This window comes from Podarcis pityusensis, assembly GCF_964106645.2.
Source record: "Podarcis pityusensis genome assembly, chromosome: 13".
Classification (NCBI taxonomy): Eukaryota; Metazoa; Chordata; class Lepidosauria; order Squamata; family Lacertidae; genus Podarcis; species Podarcis pityusensis.
Window position 1 is genome coordinate 50,545,348 of NC_138038.1, and position 26,294 is coordinate 50,571,641.

Below are 26,294 nucleotides of genomic sequence, written 5' to 3' on the forward strand. Positions count from 1 at the left end.
CTGTTGCTTGATGCTAGAGATGCTGGTGGTGGGCAGGGGGCCTTCCAGATGCGAATCACATGCTCTCTGTGACTGAGCGTTGTGTCCTACCCTTCCATAGCTCAGTCAGTAGAGGAAGCCTTGATTAACTGTTGCTGTTGTTGTTTAGTCGTTTAGTCGTGTCCGCCTCTTCGTGACCCCCTGGACCAGAGCACGCCAGGCCCTCCTGTCTTCCACTGCCTCCCGCAGTTTGGTCAAACTCATGCTGGAAGCTTCGAGAACACTGTCCCACCATTCTCATCCTCCATCGTCCCCTTCTCCTTGTGCCCTCCATCTTTCCCAACATCAGGGTCTTTTCCAGGGAGTCTTCTCTTCTCATGAGGTGGCCGAAGTATTGGAGCCTCAGCTTCAGCATCTGTCCTTCCAGTGAGCACTCAGGGCTGCTTTCCTTAAGAATGGAGAGATTTGATCTTCTTGCAGTCCATGGGACTCTCAAGAGTCTCCTCCAGCACCAGAATTCAAAAGCATCCATTCTTTGGCAATCAGCCTTCTTTATGGTCCAGTTCTCCCTTCCACACATCACTACTGGGAAAACCAGAGCTTTAACTATACGGACCTTTGTTGGCATAGTTAAAGCTATGGTTTTCCCAGTAGTGATGTATGGAAGGGAGAGCTGGACCATAAACTACAGGGCCCAGAATCCTTTGAGAGAAAGAATGGGCTTGGAATGGGCTTTAAAGGCATAGCGCGCTTGCAACCCAACACTCCTGTGTTTATTGACTTCCGATTTTAAGCTATTCCACAGGCATTTGGCTATGTCTAGTTTAAAACTATATTATTAAAAATCACCTCTTCACTCCTGGCAATGGGTAGGTAACATGAGAAACAGGGATTATTGCTTTGCTCTGATTCAGCTGTTTATTTTGTGCTTTTTGTCTTCTGAACTGCTCTGAGATCTTTGAATGAAGGGCAGTATATAAATTTTAACAACAACAACAACAGAGTCCTGCTGGATCAGGCCTATCTAGTCTAGCATCCTGGTAGACATCGATAACCGTCTCTTCCATGAGTTTGTCTAATCCTCATATAACCCTTCCATAATGATGGCCATCGGAAATAATTGTAGGGTAATAATAGGTTGTATCAAATGTTAGTCCTACCGAGAGTATGCAGATGGAAATCAATGGACATGATTAATCGGGGCCAATTCATTTCATTGGATCTACTCTGAGTAGGAGGGACACGGGTGGTGCTGTGGGTTAAACCACAGAACCTAGGACTTGCTAATCAGGAGGTCGGCAGTTCGAATCCCCACAACGGGGTGAGCTCCCATTGCTCGGTCCCTGCTCCTGCCGACCTAGCAGTTCGAAAGCACATCAAAGTGCAAGTAGATAAACAGGTACCACTCCAGCGGGAAGGTAAAAGGCATTTCCATGCACTGCTCTGGTTCGCCAGAAGCGGCTTAGTCCTGCTGGCCACATGACCCGGAAGCTGTACGCCGGCTCCCTCGGCCCATAAAGCAAGATGAGCGCCGCAACCCCAGAGTTGGCCATGACTGGACCTAATGGTCAGAGGTCCCTTTACCTTTACTCCAAGTAGGACTTAGTTGGATACAGCCCAATCTCAGAGTATTTACTGATGATGGCTCTTCAGAAATGCTTCTGATAGTTGGATATGTTTTTTGGAAGTCTAACCTGTTTGGCCGTTGTTTCAAATCGGATGGGTGAAGGAAAAAGGGGAGGTGTTGGAGATCTCTGGAAACAGAATTGAAGTTCACATTTGAAACTGACAGAATATATATATATATATATATATATATATATATATATATATAATTTTAACGTATAAATTATAATACATACCACAAAACTTCACCACTTATACAATCTTTTTTGGACTTCCATCAGCACCTCTGATGATCCACCGTTTTAACCACTTCTTATGCATTTCTTAAATTCATATTGCCTTTGATTATCTTAACTAACAATCCTCCCCTTTATCCATTTTTGCAATAGTTCCAATAATTCACCTCACAAAACTTCTTGCAAACCTACAAACATAGTCTACAAACACCATCACAATTACATTTCAAATAGTCTGTAAATTTACACCAGTCTTCTGTGAATTTCTGGTCCCGCAGATTTCAAATCCTTCCTGTTAGTTTATCTAGTTCTGCATAGTCCATTAATTTCATCCTCCATTCTTCTTTCGTTGGTAATTCTTCTTGCTTCCATTTTTGTGCCAATAATATTCTTGCTGCCATCGTTGCATATAAAAACAGCTTACATTCTTTTCTATTTATATCACTTCCTACAATGCCCAGTAAAAATGCTTCTGGTTTCTTTATAAAGTATATTTCAACATTTTTTTCATCTCATTATATATCATTTCCCATAAGCTTTTCACTTTTTTACATTCCTACCACATGTGATAAAATGTTCCTTCTTTTTCTTTACATTTCCAACATTTATTACTAACTTTATACATGTTAGCTAATTTAACGGGTGTAATATACCATCTATACATCATTTTCATCACATTTTCTCTTAAGGCAGAAACTCACAGAAATCTTAGCATTGTAGAGTTGGACAACTGCAATGCGGGAATTGCAGCTACAGAATCGCCGTGATTCTCATGCTTGCATTCTGGACAACTCAAAACCGAAATGCTTTTGAAGGGGGATCCTGTCAACCGCCTTTGTACATTCCTGTCCATTTCCTTCACAAAAAGAGAATGGGAAATGGCTGCATTCTTCCAGGGCCTGCTGAAGGCATCGCAAGGGTTTCCTGTCTGTCTCAATGCAGGCGCTAGTTGACTCAGCATCGCTGGTTGTGTTATCCGCCAATTACTGTTTTTGGGAAACGTTGAGTTTAATTTGGCACGCATTCTAAGCCCTTAATTGAATTGTCACAGCCCGTCCTCCTAGCAGCCGGTCTTTGACACACGCTTCCATTCTCCTTTTTCCCCTTCCTTACGCCCACGTGCACCAAAGATTCACATATCTGATTACTCGCATCTTTCAGCTGACGCAACAAGGCACTTTGGGTTGCTGCTGTTGCAAAGTTCAGCCACGGAAATCTGAAAGAGGCTCCCAGGGAATACAGGAATCACACCGCTTGTTTTAAACTGTCTATGGATGTGTGTGTGATGGGGAAGAGAGATGCAAATAATTAGAAGTTTTTAAATTGTGCTTGTCATGGAGCAAGCAGAGAGAGAGAGAAGAGTTTTTCTGCCTTTCTCGTAACATCAACGAAGCTGAACGTTAGGAGATTCAGGTCTGATAAAGAGAAACGCTTCTTTCAGTGCATGTTTTAAGTATGGAATTTGGACTGCTTGAAAAGAGAGCTAGATAAATCCACAAAGGCAAGTCCAGTGCTGGATTTAGGTATAAGCTAAACAAGCTATAGCTTAGGGCCCCACTCTCTTGGGGCCCCCAAAAAAATTTAAAGGAAAAAATTAACAACTGGATGCACATTTCCAGAATATAAGATACAAAACAAATAAAATAAAACCTGCATACAGCAACAGTGTTTTGTGTTGTGTAGGCTCCTATGATGTAAGTCATGGGCCCCGCCTGCTAGCCTGCTCCCTAAGATATCACTGGTTTGCTCATTTCTGTATATAGGGTGCCTACATTCTGCATGCGCAAATGGCTTTAGATACCTATGAGGTCCATAAATGACCATATAGGTAATGGTAAAGAGACCCCTGACCATTAGGTCCAGTCGTGACCGACTCTGGGGCTCATCTCGCTTTATTGGCCGAGGGAGCCGGCGTACAGCTTCCGGGTCATGTGGCCAGCATGACTAAGCCGCTTCTGGCGAACCAGAGCAGTGCACAGAAACACCGATTACGTTCCCGCCGGAGCGGTACCTATTTATCTACTTGCACTTTGACGGGCTTTCGAACTGCTAGGTTGGCAGGAGCAGGGACCGAGCAACGGGAGCTCACCCCGTTGCGGGGATTCGAACCACCAACCTTCTGATCGGCAAGTCCTAGGCTCTGTGGTTTAACCCACAGCACCACCCGCATCCCAAATGACCATATAGCATATATTCAACACAAAAAACAGTAAAATTTGTTGTTGACAAAGGACAGCTGGACATATAAAGGGCCCCATTACCTTCAGTAGCTTAGGGCCTCGTCAAACCTAAATCCAGCCCTGGGTAAGTCTATGGATGGCTCTTAGCCACGATGGCTGCTCTTGCGTTCGAATCCTGCTTGCTGGTTTCCCATAATGGGCATCTGGTTGGCCACTGGGGGAACAAGACGCTGGACTAGGTGGGTGTCATTGCCCTGATCTAGCAGCAGGCTCATCTTATGGAATTGCAGGCCTGTAGAGTTGGAGGGGTCCCCATGTGTCATCTAGTCTGACCCCATACACAAAGCAGGAATCTCAACAACAAAAAATATCTGATTTTTTGCTTTGTCTTGCTGCAGCGTTACAGATCTGGAGATAGGTGCTCCAGTGTCAACCACAACACAAGAGAGTCTGGTTTGCTACACACATTTATGGGCACATGGACTTTTTTATCTGAAAACTATAGAGAGGTGGAAATAGCATTTCTTTCCTTACGCTTCTGCTATGGCGGAAATCACGAGCTTTCTGGTATAGACCGGAGCTAATTTGGCAGCCCTTGGACTGGTGATTTGAGGCCACCAATTTTCTCTGCTTTGCTAGTGAGTCAGTGTAGCTTACCAGCCTGTCACATTGATGGAAACTGGCTTGGCAAGGGTGCAATCAGGGCACACATCTTAATGCGTTACGGACTAAATCACATGAATACCTGGAGATCTTTGATCTCTTCCCCTGCCATGCAAAGAGCCTGATGTAACCGAGATAGCCAAGGCGTGTTGAGCAAACACAGGTCTCGTGGCTGAGTAGTGCATCTGTGTGTGTGGCTGCTGGGGGCGGGATGAATGAACTTTGGTGGTACCACGGAATGCTCACCAACATTCCAGCTGCCATCGCAGAATGTTAATGGAGCACGATTGCCACGAAGGAAGTGGATATAATTTCGAGAAGTATGTCACAGAAGCGTGGGAAGGGCTGTGTGCTGTAAACAGGTCAGGGAAGCTTGGGTGTTGAGGGACTGCGAACCAGGAAGATATTTCAGCAGGATTCTGTAGTGGAATATTCATTCCACATCTACATTTGCTTGCATGTCTCTTTGGCAGGGGTAGGCAAACTAAGGCCCAGGGGCCGGATGCGGCCCAATTGCCTTCTAAATCCGGCCCGCAGACGGTCCGGGAATCAGCATGTTTTTGCATGAGTAGAATGTGTCCCTTTATTTAAAATGCATCTCTGGGTTATTTGTGGGACCTGCCTGGTGTTTTTACATGAGTAGAATGTGTCCTTTTTATTTAAAATGCATCTGTGGGTTATTTGTGGGGCATAGAAATGCGTTCATTTCCCCCCCCAAAAATATAGTCCGGCCCCCCACAATGTCTGAGGGACACTGGACCGCCCCCCTGCTGAAAAAGTTTGCTGACCCCTGCTCTTGGGTATTTCCAAATTTTATCGGGCAAAATATTCCTGCATTGCAGAGGGTTGGACTAGATGACCCTCGGGGTCCCTTCCAACTCTAGGATTCTGTGATCTCCTGGCAAGCCTGGGAGAGCTTCCGGTTTGAGGTCTTGGGAAGCCGCTGCCAGTGCTGAGTTAAATGGAATTCTACGATCCCACTTACTGGAGTTTTTTTATATTGAGCTTCAGCAAAGTAGGCTCCAGGCCGTATGTGTGGATTTCCTCCCATCCCTCCCCTCCATTTTGCCACCACAACAACCCTGCGAGGTAGGTAGCTCTGCCTGGAATAAATTTAAGGCTCGAGACCACACACACAAAATTTCGCAGCGGGGAAGTGGGTGGAAGATGGATCTCTCCAGTCTAAGGGTTGGTGGCCCAAGATACTTTGCTGCCTGAGGCGCACCAGAAAATGGGGACTTGCGCTACCAAAATCTCCACCCCTGCGGCACACACAAACACACCAAGCCAAGCTGCATTAGAGGCTATCCCAGGCCATAGCTGTCAACTGTCCCTTATTTGGCGGGACAGTCCCTTATCCCAGCGCCGTGTCCCCCTGCCGTCCCTTTTTGATGATGTCCCTTAAATTTCCCGGGTTTCAAAGGAAGCAGCTCCTCTCCCTCCCTCCCTGCCAGCCAGGGAGGAGGGAGGCTCCAACTGTGTTGCTTGGCTGCGTTGCTCACCCAATAAGGAGTCTAAGAACGACTGGGGGGTGGAGCTTGCATGCCTTGTGCTGATCAAATCGGCCGCGTTGCCTGGGGACTCGCCTTTGCTCAGCGCTTCCCAGCGGAGAGGTGACGGTGGTTTTCCTTGCTGCATCCCCTTTGCCGGGTTGCTGCGCTGTGGGAACCACCGCTTGAGGTTTCGTTTGGCTGCTGGCTGGGCTTTCCGCCTTTGGCTCGGAGGGGCTCAGAAGTTGAACATACCTGTGCTTGGAAAATCCCTTATTTTGGCTGCTGATCCCTTATTTTCGAGGCTGCTGGTCCCTTATTTTCAAATCTGTAAGTTGACAGCTATGTCCCAGGCCAACCAACTTATAATGACAACTGAGGCCAAAAAGCACCTCTCCGGCTACAAAACTACAACAACACAACTTGAATATCTAAAGAATTTGATGCCCACTATTGCCTGCCTGATTCAGCTGCCTCAATCTGCCTAATGGCAGGAGTGGCTGTCCGCAGTCTTAATTCGGTAATCTACCAGCTACTCTTAACTGGTTCACAATAATTGCTTTAAGGCGGGTGCGGAGAACTGAGGTGAACTTGGATTAGGCCATGTAACCGTTTGTTCACTGGTTGGCAACCGTCTGCCTCGGGAGACAATGGAAGATCATAAATATTTGGTTTTATAGATATCAAATGAAAACAATAGTATACTCAAATTTTTGAGATTCCCCTGAGTCTCCCGGCTTTCCTCCATCCCCTCCATGGACCCTACTGTCATCGTTTTCAACGGCATATTATTTCATCCTCTATATTTTAAATCTGTCTGTATTGTCCAAAGTTTTTGTTACATTATAAAAGTTAAAGGTAAAGGACCCCTGGATGGTTAAGTCCAGTCAACGGCAACTATGGGGTTGTGGCGCTCATCTCGCTTTCAGGGCGAGGGAGCCGGCGTTTGTCCACAGACAGCTTTCCGGGTCACGTGGCCAGCAGGACTAAATGCTTCTGGCACAATGGGACATCATGATGGAAACCAGAGCGCATGGGAATGCTGTTTACCTTCCCGCCGCAGCTGTATCTATTTATCTACTTGCACTGGTGTGCTCTTGAACTGCTAGGTTGGCAGGAGCTGGGACCGAGCAACGGGAGCTCACGCCGTCGCAGGGAATCGAACCGCCAACCTTCTGATCTGCAAGCCCAAGAGGCTCAGTGGTTTACACCACAGCGCCACCCGAATCCCTGCAAGTGTTATTCAAAACCTGCAATTGTTTTCATTCATCTCTCAAATACATTGTAAATCTTTCCCATTCTTTTTTGAAACTTTTGTCCTCTTGGTTTCTGAACTTTCCAGTCTTTTTTGCCATTTTGGTGTATTCCAGCAACTTGATTTGACCTTCATCTCTTATATAGGGATTTCTATCTTCTTTCTATTTTTGGGCTAAAAGCATCCATGCAGTCGTCGTTGCATGCATGAAAAGTCTTTTCTGATCTTTGGGTCTTTGTATCTAGAATCCCTTTAAAAAAAGCTTCAGGTTTAATTATAAAAGTTATTTTAAACATTTTCCCCCCATTTCATTATACATCATTTCCCAGAAGGTTTTTATTACACGCCCACCACATATGATGAAAGTTGCCTTCTTGTTCTTTACATTTCCAACAAATATTTGTACTTGTCCTGTGCATTTTTGCTAATTTAGTAGAACTCAGATACCATCTATACATCATTTTCATATAGATTTCTTTCAAGGTACAACACGCCAAAAATTTTAAATGCGTTTTCCATAACTTTCCCCAAGCGGTTAATTGAATATTATGTCCCAAATCTCTCGCGCAATGTATCATTACTGATTTAACCTGTTCATCCTTTGTGTGCCATTCTAAAATTAATGTATACATTTTCAAAAGGAATTTTACATTATTTTCTAACATCTTTTTCTAATCTTGACGCTTCACAACTGAATCCTTTCTTTTTATCTGTCTTAAAAGTCTCATTTAATTGGTGATACTGTAACCAATCAGTTAATAAATGCCTTATCTCTCCAAAATCCTTCAGTTTCACCTGATGTTTTACTTCAATTAACAGCTCTATATAAGTCACCCATTCATTTCTCATCTTTACTTTTTTCGGAGATATTGCTTCAATTGGGGAAAGCCACCATGGTGTTTTCTGTTCTAGTAAAGGAAACTGATTTCCTTACTAGATTATTCTGAAAACCTTTATGTGCTTTTGCTTTTTCATACCATAGGTATGCATGCCATCCAAATCTATTATCATGTCCTTCCAAATCTAAAACATCTACATTTTCCAATAATATCCATTCCTGGAGCCAGCAGAGACAAGACGCTTCATAATATAGTTTTAAATCTGGCAAGGCGAAGCCCCCTCTTTCTTTAGCACCTGTTAACAATTTATATTTTATTCTTGGTTTCTTCCCCTGCCAGATAAATCTTGTAATATCTTTTTGCCATTCTTGGAAGCGTCCAGCGCCGCTGACCACAGGTATTGATTGGAATAATAACAACATTCTTGGCAATACATTCATTTTTATAACTGATATTCTTCCCCATAATGATAGGTTCATCCTTCCCCAAATCTTGAAGTTTCTCTTTATCTCTATGTAGTTCTCTTTAAAAATATTAATATTCTTAGCTGTCAACCAAACACCTAAATATTTGACTTTTTTTCTCTATACATATGCCCGTAGTTTGTTGTAAGTCCTTCTTATATTGTTCTGTCACATTTTTCACCAAAACTTTAGTTTTGTTTTTATATAGCTTATAAGCTGCTACCTGGCCAAATCTCTGGACCTTCTCCACAACTTTTGGTATACTACTCTTGAGATGTTCCACCGTAATCACAAGGTCAAGGTAAATTTAATGCACATGACTCCCCCCCAAAGAATCCTGGGAACCGTAGATTGTTAATTGCTGGGAACTGTACCTCTGCGTGTGAAATTCCCTTTTTGTGGGCTGGGCTGTGTGGGATGCGCTTTAAGTGACGGATTATTTATTATTATTATTTATTCAATTTATACCCTGCCCTATACCCAGAGGTCTCACGGCGGTTCACAAACAAGACCACAACATATAAAATCAAACCAAAAACTAACTCTTTTTTAAAAAAAAAACCCAAAAGAGCCACATTCTAAAAGGGATGCCAATAAGATCAACCAAAAGCCTGGTTAAAAAGCAACATTTTTGCCTGGCGCCTAACGAAGGCGCCAGGTGAACTTCCCTGGGTAGAGCATTCCACAGACGGGGAGCCACTGCAGAGAAGGCCCCGTTCTCGTCTTGCTACCCTCCGGACCTCTCAAGGAGGAGTCACAAGAAGAAGGGCCTCAGAAGATGATCTCAGGGTCTGGGTAGCTTCATATGGGAAGAGGCGGTCCTTGAGGTATTGCGGTCCTGAGCTGTTTATGTGCTCAATTGATCTGGATCGTAAGGTAGGTAAAGGTAAAGGACCCCTGGACGGTTAAGTCCAGTCAAAGGCGACTATGGGGTTGGGGTGCTCATCTCGCTTTCAGGCCGAGGGAGCTGGCATTCGTCCGCAGACAGCTTTCCGGGTCATGTGGCCAGCAGGACTAAACTGCTTCTGGTGCACCGGGACACTGTGACAGAAACCAGAGCGCACGGAATCGCCATTTACCTTCCTGCCACAGTGGTACCTATTTATCTACTTGCACTGGCGTGCTTTCGAACCGCTAGGTTGGCAGGAGCTGGGACAGAGCAACGGGAGCTAACCCCGTCGCAGGCATTCAAACCGCCGACCTTCCAATCGGCAAGCCCAAGAGGCTCAGTGGTTTAGACCGCAGCGCCACCCACGTCTGGATCGTAATCAATTCTAGGAAGGCCCATTTTGTCACACACACATTCAAACCACACTGCCTCGCAACAGGAAGAAATTAAAGAGGTCAATTGATCCATTCTGGGAATACAGGGCCTGTTGGATTCCAGCCTGATTGGCAGAGGAGCCCTGTTAAAAAACAATAGTGGCGCCTCTCATTGTTCAGTTGCCTTTTTCGATCCACCCTGTCACTTGCTTCCGTGATGGGCAGCCAGGAGCCAGCGCACTGGAGTTTCTCTTTCCCTCTCTCTCGCACGTGGTCCAACCCACGTGCCATTCCAGTGGCAAGTACAGTCTGGCCTGGAATCTGAAGGAACGTGACGGGAAGGCGTCGCTTTACGGCTACCGTCAAGCAAAAGCGAATCCTCAGCAGCAACTCCAAGTTGACTCATGGCCGCGCGGCAAGACCTGTTCTGGACTCGGTTTGCGAAGGACGCCGGTGCGGAGACTCAGCACATGCTTAGGGCGGGAGCAAAACAGCTCCCACCACCCGAAAAAGTGTGTTGTTGTTGTTGTTTTGAAAGAACTGGACGTACCCACACAAAATCAAAGCAGTCAAAATCAGGGCTTTGTTAGGCTTCCTTATCCACTCCCCCATTTTCCTGCTCTTCTTTTATTCTTTACCCCCTCCTAGGCACACAGGGATCTGCTTTATATTGTTAACGGAGGAATCTGAGGGCTCCCTTGGACAAAAAACAAGGACACCAGCCAGGAATACCAGAGCAAAACAGCAGCCAGTAGGCTTGGTCTTTATTGAAGACTGTCACGACAGGACTCCCACCTGCCACCAGGTGGAACAAGATGGAAGCCCAGAACAAAAGAGCCCCCCAAACTTTTATTAGCTGCTAATCCCCATGTTACACCCCCCCCAACTACATCACTCATACATCACAGTTACATCATGAAAGGGGAGGTCTGGTGGCCGTAATCTGAGCATCCTGGACCCTGCCCCATGGTTCCCCTTGCCCTCCACCAAACACCCTTCAAGTGAAGCAAAAGACATATTTACATTTCCCTGTTTCCCAGCCAAGTTCATCATACCTGTTCATCTTCATGTGGGTTTGTTATTTCTGGAATGGCTACCTGTCTGGCACTCAGGTATCAGGATGCCAGGGATTATCACTCAGGCAGAGGGGCTGCTGAGTAGCTGAGCTCACATGTTTATATGAATTTCTGAAGTTTTCCCAGTGAGCCAGTACATAGATGCATTTATCAGTGAATTCTTACATTTGGTATTGAGGCCCTTTGAATAGATAGGAAGAAACTGTGATGAAATGTTTTGTGGGGACAAATCACAAAAGTGATTGTGCTGGTTTTGGTAGTGGGCTGCATGTGCATGATATCTGCTGGAGGGCCAACCCCCCCCCCCAACCTATACATAAATCCTTGCAACAATATGCAGTCAGGTCATTGGTCCATTTAACTCAGTACTGTCTACACGGACTGGCAGCAGCTTCCCAAGACCTCAAACAGGAAGCTCTCTCAGCCTTGCCAGGAAGATCACAGAATCGTAGGAAGGGACCCCGAGGGGCATCTAGTCCAACCCTCTGCAATGCAGGAATCTTTTTGCCCAGTGTGGGGCTCGAACCCACAGCCCCAAGATGAAGAGTCTTGTGCTCTACCGACTGAGCTATTCCGCAGGCCAGAGGACCGAACTGCTGCATGCCAGGCCCTGAGAGACGTCTCCTCCCCAGTAGTTTTGAGATAAGCTTTGTGCCTTAAGTTTTTATTTTCTCAGATGTTAAAAGTGTCCTGTTTCCGGACTGTTCCAGTAAATCAATGGGGTGTTTGGGTTCATGTTGACCCCAAAACCATTCCAAGCTGGCGGCTGACAGGATTTCCACTGCCCAACAGTGGAAAACAGTACAAAACTTTAACAGTTCCGTGTGGTATAAGAACTTGTAGGCCTTTGTGAACCCTGAACATTTTTATTCAATGTGGCAGGACTGTAATCTCTTACGTTTTAGATTTGGACATGCAAGAATTTATCCCTGTGTTGCCTGGAGAAATATGGGTGCCATGACTTAGGATTCGGGTGCCATAACTCTTAGAATCCTAGAATTGTTGGAAGGGACCCTGGGGTCATCTAGTCCAACCCCCTGTGACACAGGAATCTCAACATGAAACGCCCTCCCCAATTCAGTTTGAAGCCCTGCTTCGCTTTGCAAATGCTCTAGCAATTTATGATTACATCATTATATGCCCTGCCTGGTATTGCCGACGCTGTGTAGATCTTTTATTACTGTTTATTTGTTTTGGTTATGCAAGACTCCGTTTAATAAAGGGATTAAAGAGTGTGTCACCCTAAGCGTTCTGCGTTGTGTGGAAGCAGCGTAAGCAGCGGGGAGCTGGCTGCACGTTCCTTGCTTTGGAGAAAACCTATACGGAGGTTCCATTTTCATAGCTTTCCACCCAAAAGATTCTAGCCCTCAGGGCGTCTTATGCTGTGGGCACACAAGTTATTTAGTTGCAATTCCTGCATCGCAGGAGCTTGGACCCGATGACCCTCCACCCCCATCGTCCAGCCCGGACACTGAGGTCCAGCTCCGAGGGCCTTCTGGCGGTTCCCTCCCTGCGAGAAGTGAGGTTACAGGGAACCAGGCAGAGGGCCTTCTCGGTGGTGGCACCCTCCCTGTGGAACGCCCTCCCATCAGATGTCAAGAAAATAAACAACTACCTGACTTTTAGAAGACATCTGAAGGCAGCCCTGTTTAGTTTTTAATGTTCGATGTTTTATCGTGTTCTTAATATTCTGTTGGGATATTATTGTTGTTATTGTTGTTTGTTATTTATCATTATTATCCTGTTCTCACAGTGGCCAACCAATTTGCAGTTGCAATCAGCCTGTTATTTGCAATCGCAGCCTGTCCGTTAGTGCTGCAACTTGGCGTTTGGTGTGAGTTTTGCAATCACATTTTGCGGCAGAATCCATCCCAAGTTTGGACCAGAACTGAAATAATCCTTCCTTCCTTCCTTCCTTCCTTCCTTCCTTCCTTCCTTCCTTTCTTCTTCTTCTCTTCCCTTCCTTCCTTCCTTCCTCCCTCAACAGGTGGAGGAGCACGAAGTCTTTTGTGACCACGACCTGGGCCCGATCCTGCTGATCCACCTGCACAAGGACCCTTACTCCTTCTTCCCTGAGAACAGCTGGTACTGCAATGCTGTTGAGGTGACATCTCCGCATGGTGAGGTCTATCGCTTCCCCTGTTACCAGTGGATAGAGGGTTACTGCACCAAGTCCTTCAGAGAAGGAGCCGGTGAGTATTCCTCACTCCCCGCCCCCCTGCCCTGAATATCCTGGCACTTGCTGGAGAGGCAAGGTCCCATCCCATAATGACATCAATGATTCATCCTGAAATGAGGTTTGAAATTCAGAATGAGACTTTGTATGTTTGCTTGCTTGCTTTATTTTTGCAGACAGCCCCCCCCCGAAAAAAACCCTCATTTTAATCAGATGTACCGTATTTTTCGCTCTATAAGACGCACCAGACCACAAGACGCACCTAGTTTTTGGAGGAGGAAAACAAGAAAAAAAATATTCTGAATCTCAGAAGCCAGAACAGCAAGAGGGATCGCTGTGCAGTGAAAGCAGCAATCCCTCTTACTGTTCTGGCTTCTGGGATAGCTGCGCAGCCTGCATTCGCTCCATAAGACGCACACACATTTCCCCTTACTTTTCAGGAGGGAAAAAGTGAGTCTTATAGAGCAAAAAATACGGTTTTTATTTCATTTTTACCTCCCGTTGAGGACCTCATAGCAGGTTGCATGGGTGTGATTGACAAGGCCAGCTCAGCTGTTTGTTGCCATCCCATTAGACTCTTCCTGCATTCGTTTATGGCTTTTGTTGGGTAGGTGAGGGAATATATTAACTACATTTGATCCCTCTTCAGAGCCATGTGCGTGGGTTGAGACAGAGGAAAAATGCGTCCGCAAGCCTTTTTCAAAGGACAGGCCTTTTTGCAGACTCTTTCACAAGAGAAAGCCCTATCGGCAGAGTCTAAATCTCATTTTAAGCAGTTTAATTGAAAGCCTAGAGATTGGCCGTTAGGCTGATCTCCCCCTTTTGTTTCCCTGTTTATCAAAGAAACAGGCTACAGACTGGAAACTAAGTTTATAAAATATATAGTTGACTCACAGTCAAGCATTTGTCCTTAGCAGCAACAGCAGTAAAAAGTAACGCAGTTAAAATACTTGTATTTACGGTGAAAACAGCCTCAGGCATGTTTGTGATGCTTTGAGCAGAAGTCCACTATCATGGCTGGTTGGAGAGAGAGAAATACAGCCATACCTCGGAAGTCAAATAGAATCCATTCTGGAAGTCTGTTTGACTTCCGAAACATTTGACTTCCAAAGTGCGGCTTCTGATCGGCTGCAGGAAGTTCCTGCAGCCAATCGGAAGCCGCAGAAGCTCCATCGGATGTTCGGCTTCCGAAAGAACGTTTGAAAACTGGAACACTCGCTTCCAGTTTTTGATCGTTCAGGAGCCGAAATGTTCGACTCCCAAGGCGTTTGGGAGCCAGGGTACGACTGTACGTCTCTGCTTCTTCCCTCCCAGGAGAGGAGGGGAAATGACATCACACAGAGCCTTCTCTGCCAATTACATTTCTATGGTCTGAGTCGGCAGCAATACAGCTCTATGGTCTTAACCCTTTCACACGCGAACTAGCAAGAACGTGCATTGTTAGATTTGACTGCCTATCTCCCACATCCGTAAGGATGTGTAAAAAGTGGAGAAATGTGAAAAATTGGGGAAAGCCAGGGAAAGTGTAAAAACCACTTGACCTTTTTCTTCCTTTTGTGTACAGCCAAAACTCCAGCGGACGACACTCATTATCTCCAGCGGAGGCACCGCCGTGAGGAACTGGTGCTGAGTCATACAAAATATGGGTGAGTAGAGAACAAATGTACAGAGAGACTTACCTACCTACCTAGGACGGCCTACCTAGGACCCTCGAACCTACGGGACCGCCTCTCCCAGTATGCCTCATGGAGAGCCTCAAGGTCCATAAATAGCAACACCCTAGTGGTCCCGGGCCCCAAGGAAGTTAGATTAGCTTCAACCAGAAGCAGGGCCTTTTCAACACTGGCCCCGACTTGGTGGAACGCTCTGCTTCATGAGACCAGGGCCCTGCAGGATCTGATTTCTTTCCACAGGGCCTGTAAGACAGAGTTGTTCCTCCTGGCCTTTGGCTTGGAGCCAATTTGATCCCCTCCCCCTCTTTCTTTTTCCTTTCTCCTCCTGTGATGAGGCTGCATTTTAATATTTTAATGTTTCAATGTTTCCATGTTGTATTTTAATCTTGTTTTTAAGTTGTATTCATTCAACTTGTTTTTATTATTGCTTGTTAGCCGCCCTGAGCCCGGCCTTGGCTGGGGAGGGCGGGGTATAAATAAAATTTATTATTATTATTACCTACCTTCATTCCTCAACAGGTGGAGGAGCAGCAATGGTTGTTGCTGTTCTTGTTTTGCAGGAGGTAATCTTCTGCCTTGGGCACTGGCCCTAATATCCGAGTATCTTCATCATATCATTACACATGTTAATTTTGCTATTATAGTGTTTGAAATCTAACTACCCAGAAGTGTCCTTACATGATGGAGAACATGGTCAAACCTGAAGGCCACATTCACTTCAGGGAAAACTTACGGCCGCCACTTTTTCCTTTCCTTTCTTTCATAAAAATTATACACCTCTTGATTGTAAAAAAACAAACAAACCTCAAAATGGCATACAAAAAGATAAGGCAATAAAACCAAGTTTTACAACCCTACTGTAACACATACAAAAGTTAAAATACTAAAACAGATTAAAGTTATCTGTCGGTAAAGTAAAGGTAAAGGGACCCCTGACCATTAGGTCCAGTCGTAATCGACTCTGGGGCTGCGGCGCTCATCTCGCTTTACTGGCCGAGGGAGCCGGAGTACAGCTTCCGGGTCATGTGGCCAGCAGGACTAAGCCGCTTCTGGCGAACCACAGCAGCGCACAGAAACACTGTTTACCTTCCCGCCGCAGCGGTACCAATTTATCTACTTGCACTGGTGTGCTTTCGAACTGCTAGGTTGGCAGGAGCTGGGACAGAGCAATGGGAGCTCACCCCATCGCAGGGATTCGAACCACCGACCTTCTGATTGGCAAGCCCTAGGCTCTGGGGTTTAACCCACAGCCTTGTCTAAATAAGAACATTTTTAGCAGGCACCGGAAAGAGTAAAGCGAAGGTGCCTGTTTGATCTCATGAGTTCCAAAGTGTAGTTGCTACCTCATGAAAGGACCTAGTTCTTACAAATGCAAAAAACGGGTATTGTGTGGCACCTGTAGCGGTGCCAGTTCTGCCAATCAAAGTGGTAAGGCAACCTTGTAGGTGCATGTGGTGGGCAGGACCAGAGGCAAAAGTGGGTGGGGCCACAAATTAAAAATGTGCCTTTGTAGAGTATATTTGTTGCCACGCACACTCCCACAGCCCTCTTTGTCCATCTCACGGAACGGCGATTCCCAGAGCAGCTTAACAGTCAATCCCTCTTCCCAGGCAACTCTAGGAATTGCAGCTCTGTGACGGGAACAGACAAGGGCATAACTGTCAAGCGTCCCTTATTTGGCGGGACAGTCCCTTATTCCAGCTCCATGTCCCGCTGCTGTCCCTTATTGATGATGTCCCTTAAATAAGCTACTGAAGTTAATGGGGCCCTTTCTATGTCCAGCTGTCCTTTGTCAACAACAAATTGTTGCTGTTTTTTGTGTTGAATATATGCTATATGGTAATTTATGGACCTAATAGGTATCTAAAGCCATTTGCACGCAACAAAATATGTATTTTATCAAAGTAATTGTTGATCCCTTACTTTGGCTGCTGATCCTTTATTTTCGAGGCTGCTGGTCCCTTATTTTCAAATCTGTAAGTTGACAGCTATGGACAGGGGTCTCCTAACAACTTTCAAGATCCTTAAGCAGCCACAGTTCCCAGGATTCCTTGGGGGAAGCCATGACAGTGCAAAATGACATCCAGTACTTTGAACGCAGAGTGCAGATGGGGCCTGACAACAGGCCAAATCCTGCCTTCCTTCAAACAGCCGTCATGCCCACCATCAGGCAATTCGTTCTGCACTCCTGTTATGTATTCAGTGATCTGTGTTTGCCTAAGCTTGAGTCTGGACTAAGGAATCTGAGCTCCTGTGTTCTGATTCGATACATGATATCCAATCACAGAACATTTCAGGATTTGGATCTCTGCCATTGGCCCTTGAACTCTGAGTCGTGATTCGCAGTTTGGAAGTTTAGACAGCCAATTGCGTTGGGAGTGGGAGTGGCCCAGGCCTTCAGAAATGTATATAAGCAGTCGTTTTGCCTCTGTTTCCCAGTTACAGCAGTACCCTGGGTTACATACGCTTCAGGTTACATACGCTTCAGGTTACAGACGCTTCAGGTTACAGACTCCGCTAACCCAGAAATAGTGCTTCAGGTTAAGAACTTTGCTTCAGGATGAGAACAAAAATCGTGCTCCGGCGGCGCGGTGGTAGCAGGAGGCCCCATTCGCCAAAGTGATGCTTCAGGTTAAGAACAGTTTCAGGTTAAGAACAGGACCTCTGGAACAAATTAAGTACTTCACCTGAGGTACCACTGTACCTGGCATGCATGCATTTGATTAGCCGGATAATCTCTGTTTAAAAGCATGATGGGCAGGGAGGGCTGATTCTCGGAACAACTTCACACTCCTGTGCAGTCTCAGCTCCCAGCTTCTCATCTCTTCTCGTGCTTTGATCCTTGCTGCATCTCTGGGCTTTTTCCTGCACTTCACTCGTTGCTGAGCCTGCACTGGAATAAAGCCTGGCTACTTGACATACGAGAAAGGGCGCTTGCCACCATTCTTGGGCAGGAGACTGGGACAGGTGTAGCTTAAAGCAAGTCGTCCAAATCCTTTCCTCTACATCTTTTGCCCTAATCTGCACCATCAGACCCACAGGGGACTTGAAACCACATAACGCTGGACTTATATTTATTAGAACTTCCCAGGCTTTTCTCCTATGAGCCACAGGAATGGCAGAGGTGCAAAGCAGATGGGCGACCTCAAAAGGCAAGACCGTAGGTAGGCCAAGTAAGGCCCGGGGGCAGGATGCAGCCCAATTGCCTTCTCAATCCAGCCGGAGGATGGTCTGGGAATCAGCATGTTTTTACATGATAATAATAATTTATTATTTATACCCTGCCCATCTGGCTGGGTTTCCCCAGCCACTCTGGGTGGCTTCCAACTGAATATTAAAAACAATACAGCATTAGACATTAAAAACTTCCCTAAAGAGGGCCGCCTTCAGTTGTCTTTTAAAAGTAAAATAGTTGTTTATTGCCTTGACATCTGCTGGGAGGGCGTTCCACAGGGCAGGCGCCACTACCGAGAAGGCCCTCTGCCTGGTTCCCTGTAACCTTACTTCTCGCAGTGAGGGAACCGCCAGAAGGCCCTCGGCGCTGGACCTCAGTGTCCAGGCAGAATGATGGGGGTGGAGACGCTCCATCAGGTATACAGGACATGTACATGAGTAGAATGTGTGCTTTTATTTAAAATGCAGCTCTGCCTCCCGGCATTCTGTAGGAATTTCTCATTGGCAAACACAGTTCACAGGACTGCCTGGCCATTGTTCATTCGTTCTCCCCCTCTCTATCAATTTATCTACACAGGTGGAAGGAATACATCCCAGGAACTCCGTATTGTGCTGATATTGATACGGACATGACGATGGAGTACAATATCCAGTACTCTTTCCCGAAAGCCACTGCCTTTTTCGGGCGTGGGACCCTCGCGTAAGTCTTGCATAACCTGCCAGCACTTCTTCTTTCTTTCTTTCTTTCTTTCTTTCTTTCTTTCTTTAACATCTTTATTGAAAGTTCAAAAAATACATAATTATATGTGCCCTAAACATGGCGAGACGTCAATAAAAGAGAGAAAAAGAGAAACCCGTGAAGAAGGGAAAATAAAGGGGGGGCAGGGAAACTATATTTTACAAGGTTGTTATTGTACTTCACCAGATCTCAACCTATTACACTATTTGTAAGACTGGATTCCAAATACTGTTGTGTTTGTCCATGGCAAGTCCGCGTTAAATGCAAGTTGTTCATATGTTGCGAGCTTGTATACGTCTTCAATCTAATCGTAGAAGGGAGGCGCATTTTTATTTTTTCCAGTTCATCAGTATCAGTCTTTTTGCTGTGGTGAAAGCACAGAGAGTCTACTCGTATTGTCCTTTTGTAAGGTTCCACATGCTGGGTATATACTGTATTTTTCGCTCTGTTAGACGCACTGGACAATTGGACGCACCTAGTTTTTAGGGAGGAAAACAAGAAATAAGAAAGGAACGCAAAGCATCCTGAGCTAAGAGGGAGCGCTCCTCCATCTTCGCTCAGGAGGCTTTGCGGGGCTACCCCTGAAGACAGGAGAGCAAGCGGGATCAGTGCGCACCGATCCCCCTTGCCCGCCTGGCTTCAGCAAAAGCAAGCCAACTGGCTTTCCTCCCGCAAGAGCCGTGCGCTCTTTAAAGGGAGCGCGGCTCTAGGGGGCTTTTCTGGGGGTGGGGGAAGGGACAGAGCCACGCGCTCCCGCAAAAGCCAGGGGCAGGGATGGATCCCGCTTGCTGTCCTGGCTGCTGTCCTGGTTGCGTGCAGCCTCTCCGCCGGGAGAATCATAGAATCATAGAATCATAGAGTTGGAAGAGACCACAAGGGCCATCGAGTCCAACCCCCTGCCAAGCAGGAAACACCATCAGAGCACTCCTGACATATGGTTGTCAAGCCTCTGCTTAAAGACCTCCAAAGAAGGAGACTCCATCACACTCCTTGGCAGCAAATTCCACTGTCGAACAGCTCTTACTGTCAGGAAGTTCTTCCTAATGTTTAGGTGGAATCTTCTTTCTTGTAGTTTGGATCCATTGCTCCGTGTCCGCTTCTCTGGAGCAGCAGAAAACAACCTTTCTCCCTCCTCTATGTGACATCCTTTTATATATTTGAACATGGCTATCATATCACCCCTTAACCTCCTCTTCTCCAGGCTAAACATGCCCAGCTCCCTTAGCCGTTCCTCATAAGGCATTGTTTCCAGGCCTTTGACCATTTTGGTTGCCCTCCTCTGGACACGTTCCAGTTTGTCAGTGTCCTTCTTGAACTGTGGTGCCCAGAACTGGACACAGTACTCCAGGTGAGGTCTGACCAGAGCAGAATACAGTGGCACTATTACTTCCCTTGATCTAGATGCTATACTCCTATTGATGCAGCCCAGAATTGCATTGGCTTTTTTAGCTGCCGCGTCACACTGTTGGCTCATGTCAAGTTTGTGGTCAACCAAGACTCCTAGATCCTTTTCACATGTACTGCTCTCAAGCCAGGTGTCCCCCATCTTGTATTTGTGCCTCTCATTTTTTTTGCCCAAGTGCAATACTTTACATTTCTCCCCGTTAAAGGCTGTGCACAGCTAAACAAGAAGCCAGAACAGCCAGCGGGAACTCTGTGATCCCGCTCGCTGTCCTAGCTTCCTCTTTGGCCGCGGGAAAGCCTTCATCCCCTGCCTGGGAGAGGCTGCGCACGGCTTAGGCTCCCCTAAGAGCCACACTCCCTTTAAAGAGCGCATGGAGCTTTTTCTCCTCGGGAAAAGCCCCCAAGAGCGGCACACACGCTCCATGCGGCTCTTTGAAGGGAGCGCTGACAGAGCTGCATTCGCTGCATAAGACGCACACACATTTCCCCTTACTTTTTAGGAGGGGAAAAGTGCGTCTTAGAGAGTGAAAAATACGGTAGTTCAAGAGGACATTTTGCTCTGCAAATGTACGGTTGTTCCGTACAGTTCTGTTGATAGTTTCGGTTACCTTCTGCCAAAAGTATCTGAAGAAGTGTGCAATGCACACAGAAGCTCATTCCAATAACAAACTTAGTTGGTCTCTTAGGTGCTACTGGAAGGAATTTTTTTGTTTCGACTACGGCAGACCAACACGGCTACCTTCCTGAAACTAGAACTTCTGCCAAAAATCTTTCAATATAGAACAATGAAAAAACTTATGTTTTAGAGAAGCATTGTCCCTATTGCATCTCCAACAGTTAGATACCACAGATAGCCCATTTTTAAAGAAACATAATGGGGTCCAGGATATTGTAAATATTATTTCTTGTTGCATGAGCCTGCAAGCACTTCTTAAGCTTGAGATGACTACTGCACAGGAAGGTTTTATCTCCCCTGCTAGTCAAAAATATGGATTCAGTCTTAGGCTGGTTGTTTTGATTTCTTTAAGGCTCTAATTCCGCTGTGAGATACTTGGACCTCAGCTTGGTTGTTGAAAAAGCTGCATACAAATATTACATAATATAACCTATTCATTTCGGGATGTGTGACCCTCCAAGTGTGGTTACACTCCAGACCCTATCGGCTTTGACCCTTAAGACCCCTGGGGATTGTTTTCCAACGAGGCAACTTGCATACCTTCCAACTTTTCCCCATTCAAAACCGGGACGCTCATCTTCCGGGACGCATTCCCAAGCGAGTCATGTGACTTGTGCCTTGCTCTCACACTAGATCACAGCACCCAAAATGGCTGCCGAGATCTCGTGAGAAAAAATGGGATATCCTGTTTTCCCCCAGGGCGCTTGGAAGGTATAAAGTTGGTGGGCATCGCTGTTTCTTGTGGCAATGAGTTCCTTAGTTTAACAATGCAAGATGTGAAGAAAGCCTTTCTTTGGTCTGTTCAGCCGCCTCCCTTTGCACAAGACCTTGGACAGCAGCTGCCAGCCAGAGTTGGCAGCACTATGGTCTGACTCTGCATACAAGGAAGCTTTGCTCAAGGGCAGATAATCCTCCTCCTTTGTAATGGCATGCCTCTTCCTTGACAAGTTCTCTTTCTGCATCTCCTCCTCAGGCTGTTTGAGGCCAAAATGAAGGGCTTCCTGGACAAACCTTACTCCTGGGAGAAGCTTGAGGACATCCGCAAGGTCTTCTGGTTCTACCACACCCCTCGAACAGGTCAGTGATGGCTGAGGAAGCTGCCTCTCTTCAAAGCAAACCCTTTCCGTGAGAGGTCCAGAGCGTGGCAATAGAGAATGGGCCTTTTCGGTGGTGGCTCCCCATTTGTGGAATGCTCTCCCCAGGACGGCTCGCCTGGCACTATCATTGATGAGCTTTAGTAGAGTGACTCGGAAACGACAATTAATCCAGAATGTGGCAGCTGGACTGGTGACTGGATGTGGCTGCTGGCACCACATACAACACCGGTCCTAAGAGATCTATATTGGCTCCCAGTACGTTTCCGAGCACAATTCAGTGTGTTGGGGCTGACCTTGAAAGCCCTAAACGGCCTTGGCCCAGTATACCTGAAGGAGCGCCTCCACCCCTATCGTTCAGCCCCCTAAGGTCCAACTCCGAGGGCTTTCTGGCGGTTCCCTCCCTGCGAGAAGTGAGGTTACAGGGAACCAGGCAGAGGGCCTTTTCGGTGGTGGCGCCCGCCCTGTGGAACGTCCTCCCATCAGATGTCAAGGAGATAAACAATTATACAACCTTCCATAGACATCTGAAGGCAGCCCTGTTTAGGGAAGTTTCTATTGTCAGATGTTTTTCTGTGTTTTTGTATTCTGTTGGAAACCGTCCAGAATGAGCAGCTTGTCGTTATTATTATTATTATTATTATTATTATTATTATTATTGGCAAAAGCGCTTCTTTTCCAGCAGGCTTTCAATGATCTATGTCTCTCCTTCTTCCCTTCTCCAGAGTATGTGTTCAAGCACTGGAAAGATGACGAGTTCTTCGGCTACCAGTATCTGAATGGAATCAACCCTGTGTTGATCCGGAAATGCACCAAGATCCCGGAAAATTTCCCTGTGACCCAGGAGATGGTGGCTGGGCCTTTGGGAGAATACACTACCCTCAAGGAAGAGTTGGAGGTTGTTCATTGCTCTCCTTCTCATTGGCTGTATCTCAAAGCCACATTCATGTGTGTGTGTGTGTGTCCTTCTCGATGCATTGTTGCTGTTTAGTCGTTTAGTCATGTCCAACTCTTCATGACTCCATGGACCAGAGCACGCCAAGCACTCCTGTCTTCCACTGCCTCCCGCAGTTTGGTCAGACTCATGCTGGTGGCTTTGAGAACACTGTCCCACCATCTCGTCCTCCGTTGTCCCCTTCTCCTTGGGCCCTCCATCTTTCCCAACATCAGGGTCTTTTCCAGGGAGTCTTCTCTTCTCATGAGGTGGCCAAAGTCTTGGAGCCTCAGCTTCAGGATCTGTCCTTCCAGTGAGCACTCAGGGCTGATTTCCTTCAGAATGGAGAGGTTTGATCTTCTTGCAGTCCATGGGACTCTCCAGAGTCTCCTCCAGCACCAGAATTCAAAAGCATCCATTCTTCGGCGATCGGCCTTCTTGATGGTCCAGCTCTCACTATGCATATATATGTCTAAAATATCCATAGCCCACCTCTCTAGTAATAGTATCCAAGGCAGTTAACCAAAATACAGTAGCTCTAAAGAACCAAAAATGCTGCCTTCATCAGAGGAGTATTGAAATATACTCAGAGTTGAGAGTGGATTTCATGCTCTTTATTCAGCTCATAGTGGTGAGGAAGAATGGAAGTTCCCCCATAATGTCTGCTTTATATACATTATTTACACAATGGGCCCCACGTGATTGGCTAATTCTGGGATTCACCTGTAGGCCAATCAGGTTGCGGATTCACTTCCACCTGGAGCTGGATTGGGTGGCTCCTGTGGACCAGACTGCTGCATTCGGAATCCTATTGTTCTATGACCAATCAGACTGCTGCATTCTGAATCCTATTGTTCTAGGACCAATCAGACTGCTGCATTCTGGACCCTATTGTTCTAGGACCAATTAGACTGCTGCATTTTGGATCCTATTCAACTCAGTACATAACAAGTATGATGGCAACTTTAGTCCAAAATGCTGGGCTGGGCTGACATCAGATGGGATTCAAACTTTCCTCCCTTCTCCAACCCGCTCCAACTCTGTTTTTCAGAAAGGAACCATCTACCTAGCAGATTACAAGTTGCTGGAGGGTATCCCTACCATCCTTGTGAATGGCAAAGAGCAATACATTGCTGCCCCTCTGTGTTTGCTGCACCAAAAGCCTTCTGGAGAAGTCATTCCTATAGCCATCCAGGTAACGATTAAAAAAAGAAAAAGAAAAAACAGGGAAAAATTCAACAGAAGGATTGCAAACAAGCTAGGAGGTTCCCCTCACTTAAGGGAAGTCAAAAGATATTCGATGAGATTGTTTTGATGAATATATGGCAAAATATTGCTCGAAAAAAGATTTGCTCATATGCCTAGATTAAAATGTGAAGTACTGGATGGAAGAAAAATTAGTAAGGAAAGATAATATGAATATACAGATGATTTGAGAAGACTGTAGAATGCAAAGATTTTTGCAAATTGTATAGTGTGGAGGAAATCGAGTGGGGGCAGAGGGAAGTGGGAGGAAGGAGAAAAGAATAATACGATGGATTGAGGAAATAGAAATGTAAATGCATGGGGGGATGGGGAGGAAATGGTGTTGGCTTTGGTACATCTGTATTGTAATGTGATATGTGAAAACCAATAGATAGATAGATCCACAAGGTCTGAGGGACAGTGGACTGGCCCCCTGCTGAAAAAGGTTGCTGATCCCTGTTGTAGATAGTCTGAAAACACCTTCCTTTGCCGTTGCATCTTTTATTCTATTGTGATTCCCTCTTCCAGCTGAGCCAGCGCCCAGGTCCCCAAAGTCCCATTTTCTTGCCCACCGACGAAGAGTGGATCTGGACCTTAGCCAAGACCTGGGTGCGAAACTCCGAATTCCACATCCACGAGGTGAACACCCACCTGCTCCGTGGACACCTGATGGCGGAAGTCTTTGCGGTGTCGACACTGAGGCAGCTGCCCATGTGTCACCCCCTGTACAAGGTGAGAGAGCCCAGAGGGGCTGAGTTTGGGGCATTTAGCGGCAAGTACAGGGAGGGATATAGGGACATGAGTGGTGCTGTGGGTTAAACCACAGAGCCTAGGACTTGCCGATCAGAAGGTGGGCGGTTCGAATCCCCGTGACGGGGTGAGCGCCTGTTGCTCGGTCCCTGCTCCTGCCAACCTAGCAGTTTACGGGGAGGAATGTTTTCGGCATCCTCTTTTAGGCTGCCTCTCTCAGAGGAGGCAGCGATGCCACCAGCCTGGATGGCTTTGAAAGAAAACTTTGCCCCCTCTTATAAAAAAAATAATAATAACTTGTGGGTATCTCGTGAAGCTGAAAGTTAGAAGATTGGGGACAAGTAAAAGGAAGTCCTTCTTGATGCAGTGAATAGTTAAGCTGTGGAACTTGCTCTTGCAGGAGATAGTTAAGGCCAACAATCTAAAAGGTAAAGGTAAAGGGACCCCTGACCATTAGGTTCAGTCGTGGTCGACTCTGGGGTTGCGGCGCTCATCTCGCTTTATTGGCCGAGGGAGCTGGCGTACAGCTTCCGGGTCATGTGGCCAGCATGACTAAGCCGCTTCTGGTGAACCAGAGCAGCGCACAGAAACACCGTTTACCTCCCCGCCAGAGCGGTACCTATTTATCTACTTGCACTTTGACATGCTTTCGAACTGCTAGGTTGACAGGAGCAGGGACCGAGCAACGGGAGCTCACCCCGTCACGGGGATTCGAACCGCCGACCTTCTGATCGGCAAGTCCTAGGCTCTGTGGTTTAACCCACGGCGCCACCCGTGTCCCAACAATCTAGAAGGCTTTAAAAGAGGACCAGGCAAATTCATAGAGGGGGAGAGGGCTATTGTCAGGGATTGGACTTGAGAGGGGTGAGGTGGAGGGGCTGCGAAGGGGAGAATCGAGGAGAACATGCTATGACTTCAGTTACAAGACCTTTGTCTCTGTGTACTTTGAGACATCCCCCCAATCCTTACACATGTTCCCTTTCCTCCCCCCCTCCAGCTTTTGATTCCTCACCTCCGTTATTCCATCCATATCAATGTGCTGGCCAGAACCTACCTTATCAGCCAAGGAGGTACCTTTGACAAGGTAAGTGGGAGACTCGTGGGACGCCCTTGGAGGAATGCGTGGTGACCCCACCGTGGAATGCCTTCCGCGCTGAGCCAGCTCTTCAGGCCCCAGGACACATGGTGATCTCTGTTCTTCCACATCCTACCCATTTGACCGCAGGGTGATTCGCAGCCAACTTGGGGAGTCTTTTCTGGGGGTGCCTCTCTGTTTTGCAGGGCTCTGAGGGCAGTCTTCTGTTCTGGAAGTGCCCTGCTTTTGAAGGCTGCCCAGTTTGGTTTAAGGATGCAAAACC

At 46.6% G+C, this 26,294-nt stretch overlaps 1 protein-coding gene and 1 long non-coding RNA gene across 3 annotated transcripts in view; both read left to right on the forward strand.

Moving 5' to 3' along the window:
• The window catches only part of LOC308462432, a 223,256-nt gene that overhangs the window by 183,051 nt on the left and 13,911 nt on the right, over window positions 1-26,294 (forward strand). The window lies entirely within an intron of this gene.
• The window catches only part of LOC308462225 (polyunsaturated fatty acid lipoxygenase ALOX15B-like), a 39,741-nt gene that overhangs the window by 2,485 nt on the left and 10,962 nt on the right, over window positions 1-26,294 (forward strand). For both annotated transcript variants that reach the window (XR_013979072.1, XM_080979731.1), the window contains exons 2-9: window positions 13,059-13,263; window positions 14,812-14,893; window positions 18,672-18,794; window positions 21,887-21,990; window positions 22,733-22,905; window positions 23,993-24,136; window positions 24,715-24,918; window positions 25,934-26,020. Coding sequence is in view for 1 of the 2 variants with exons in the window: in XM_080979731.1 (XP_080835857.1) it covers window positions 13,059-13,263; window positions 14,812-14,893; window positions 18,672-18,794; window positions 21,887-21,990; window positions 22,733-22,905; window positions 23,993-24,136; window positions 24,715-24,918; window positions 25,934-26,020 (1,122 nt within the window). In the remaining variant the exon portion in view is untranslated. The remainder of the gene's footprint in view (window positions 1-13,058; window positions 13,264-14,811; window positions 14,894-18,671; window positions 18,795-21,886; window positions 21,991-22,732; window positions 22,906-23,992; window positions 24,137-24,714; window positions 24,919-25,933; window positions 26,021-26,294) is intronic.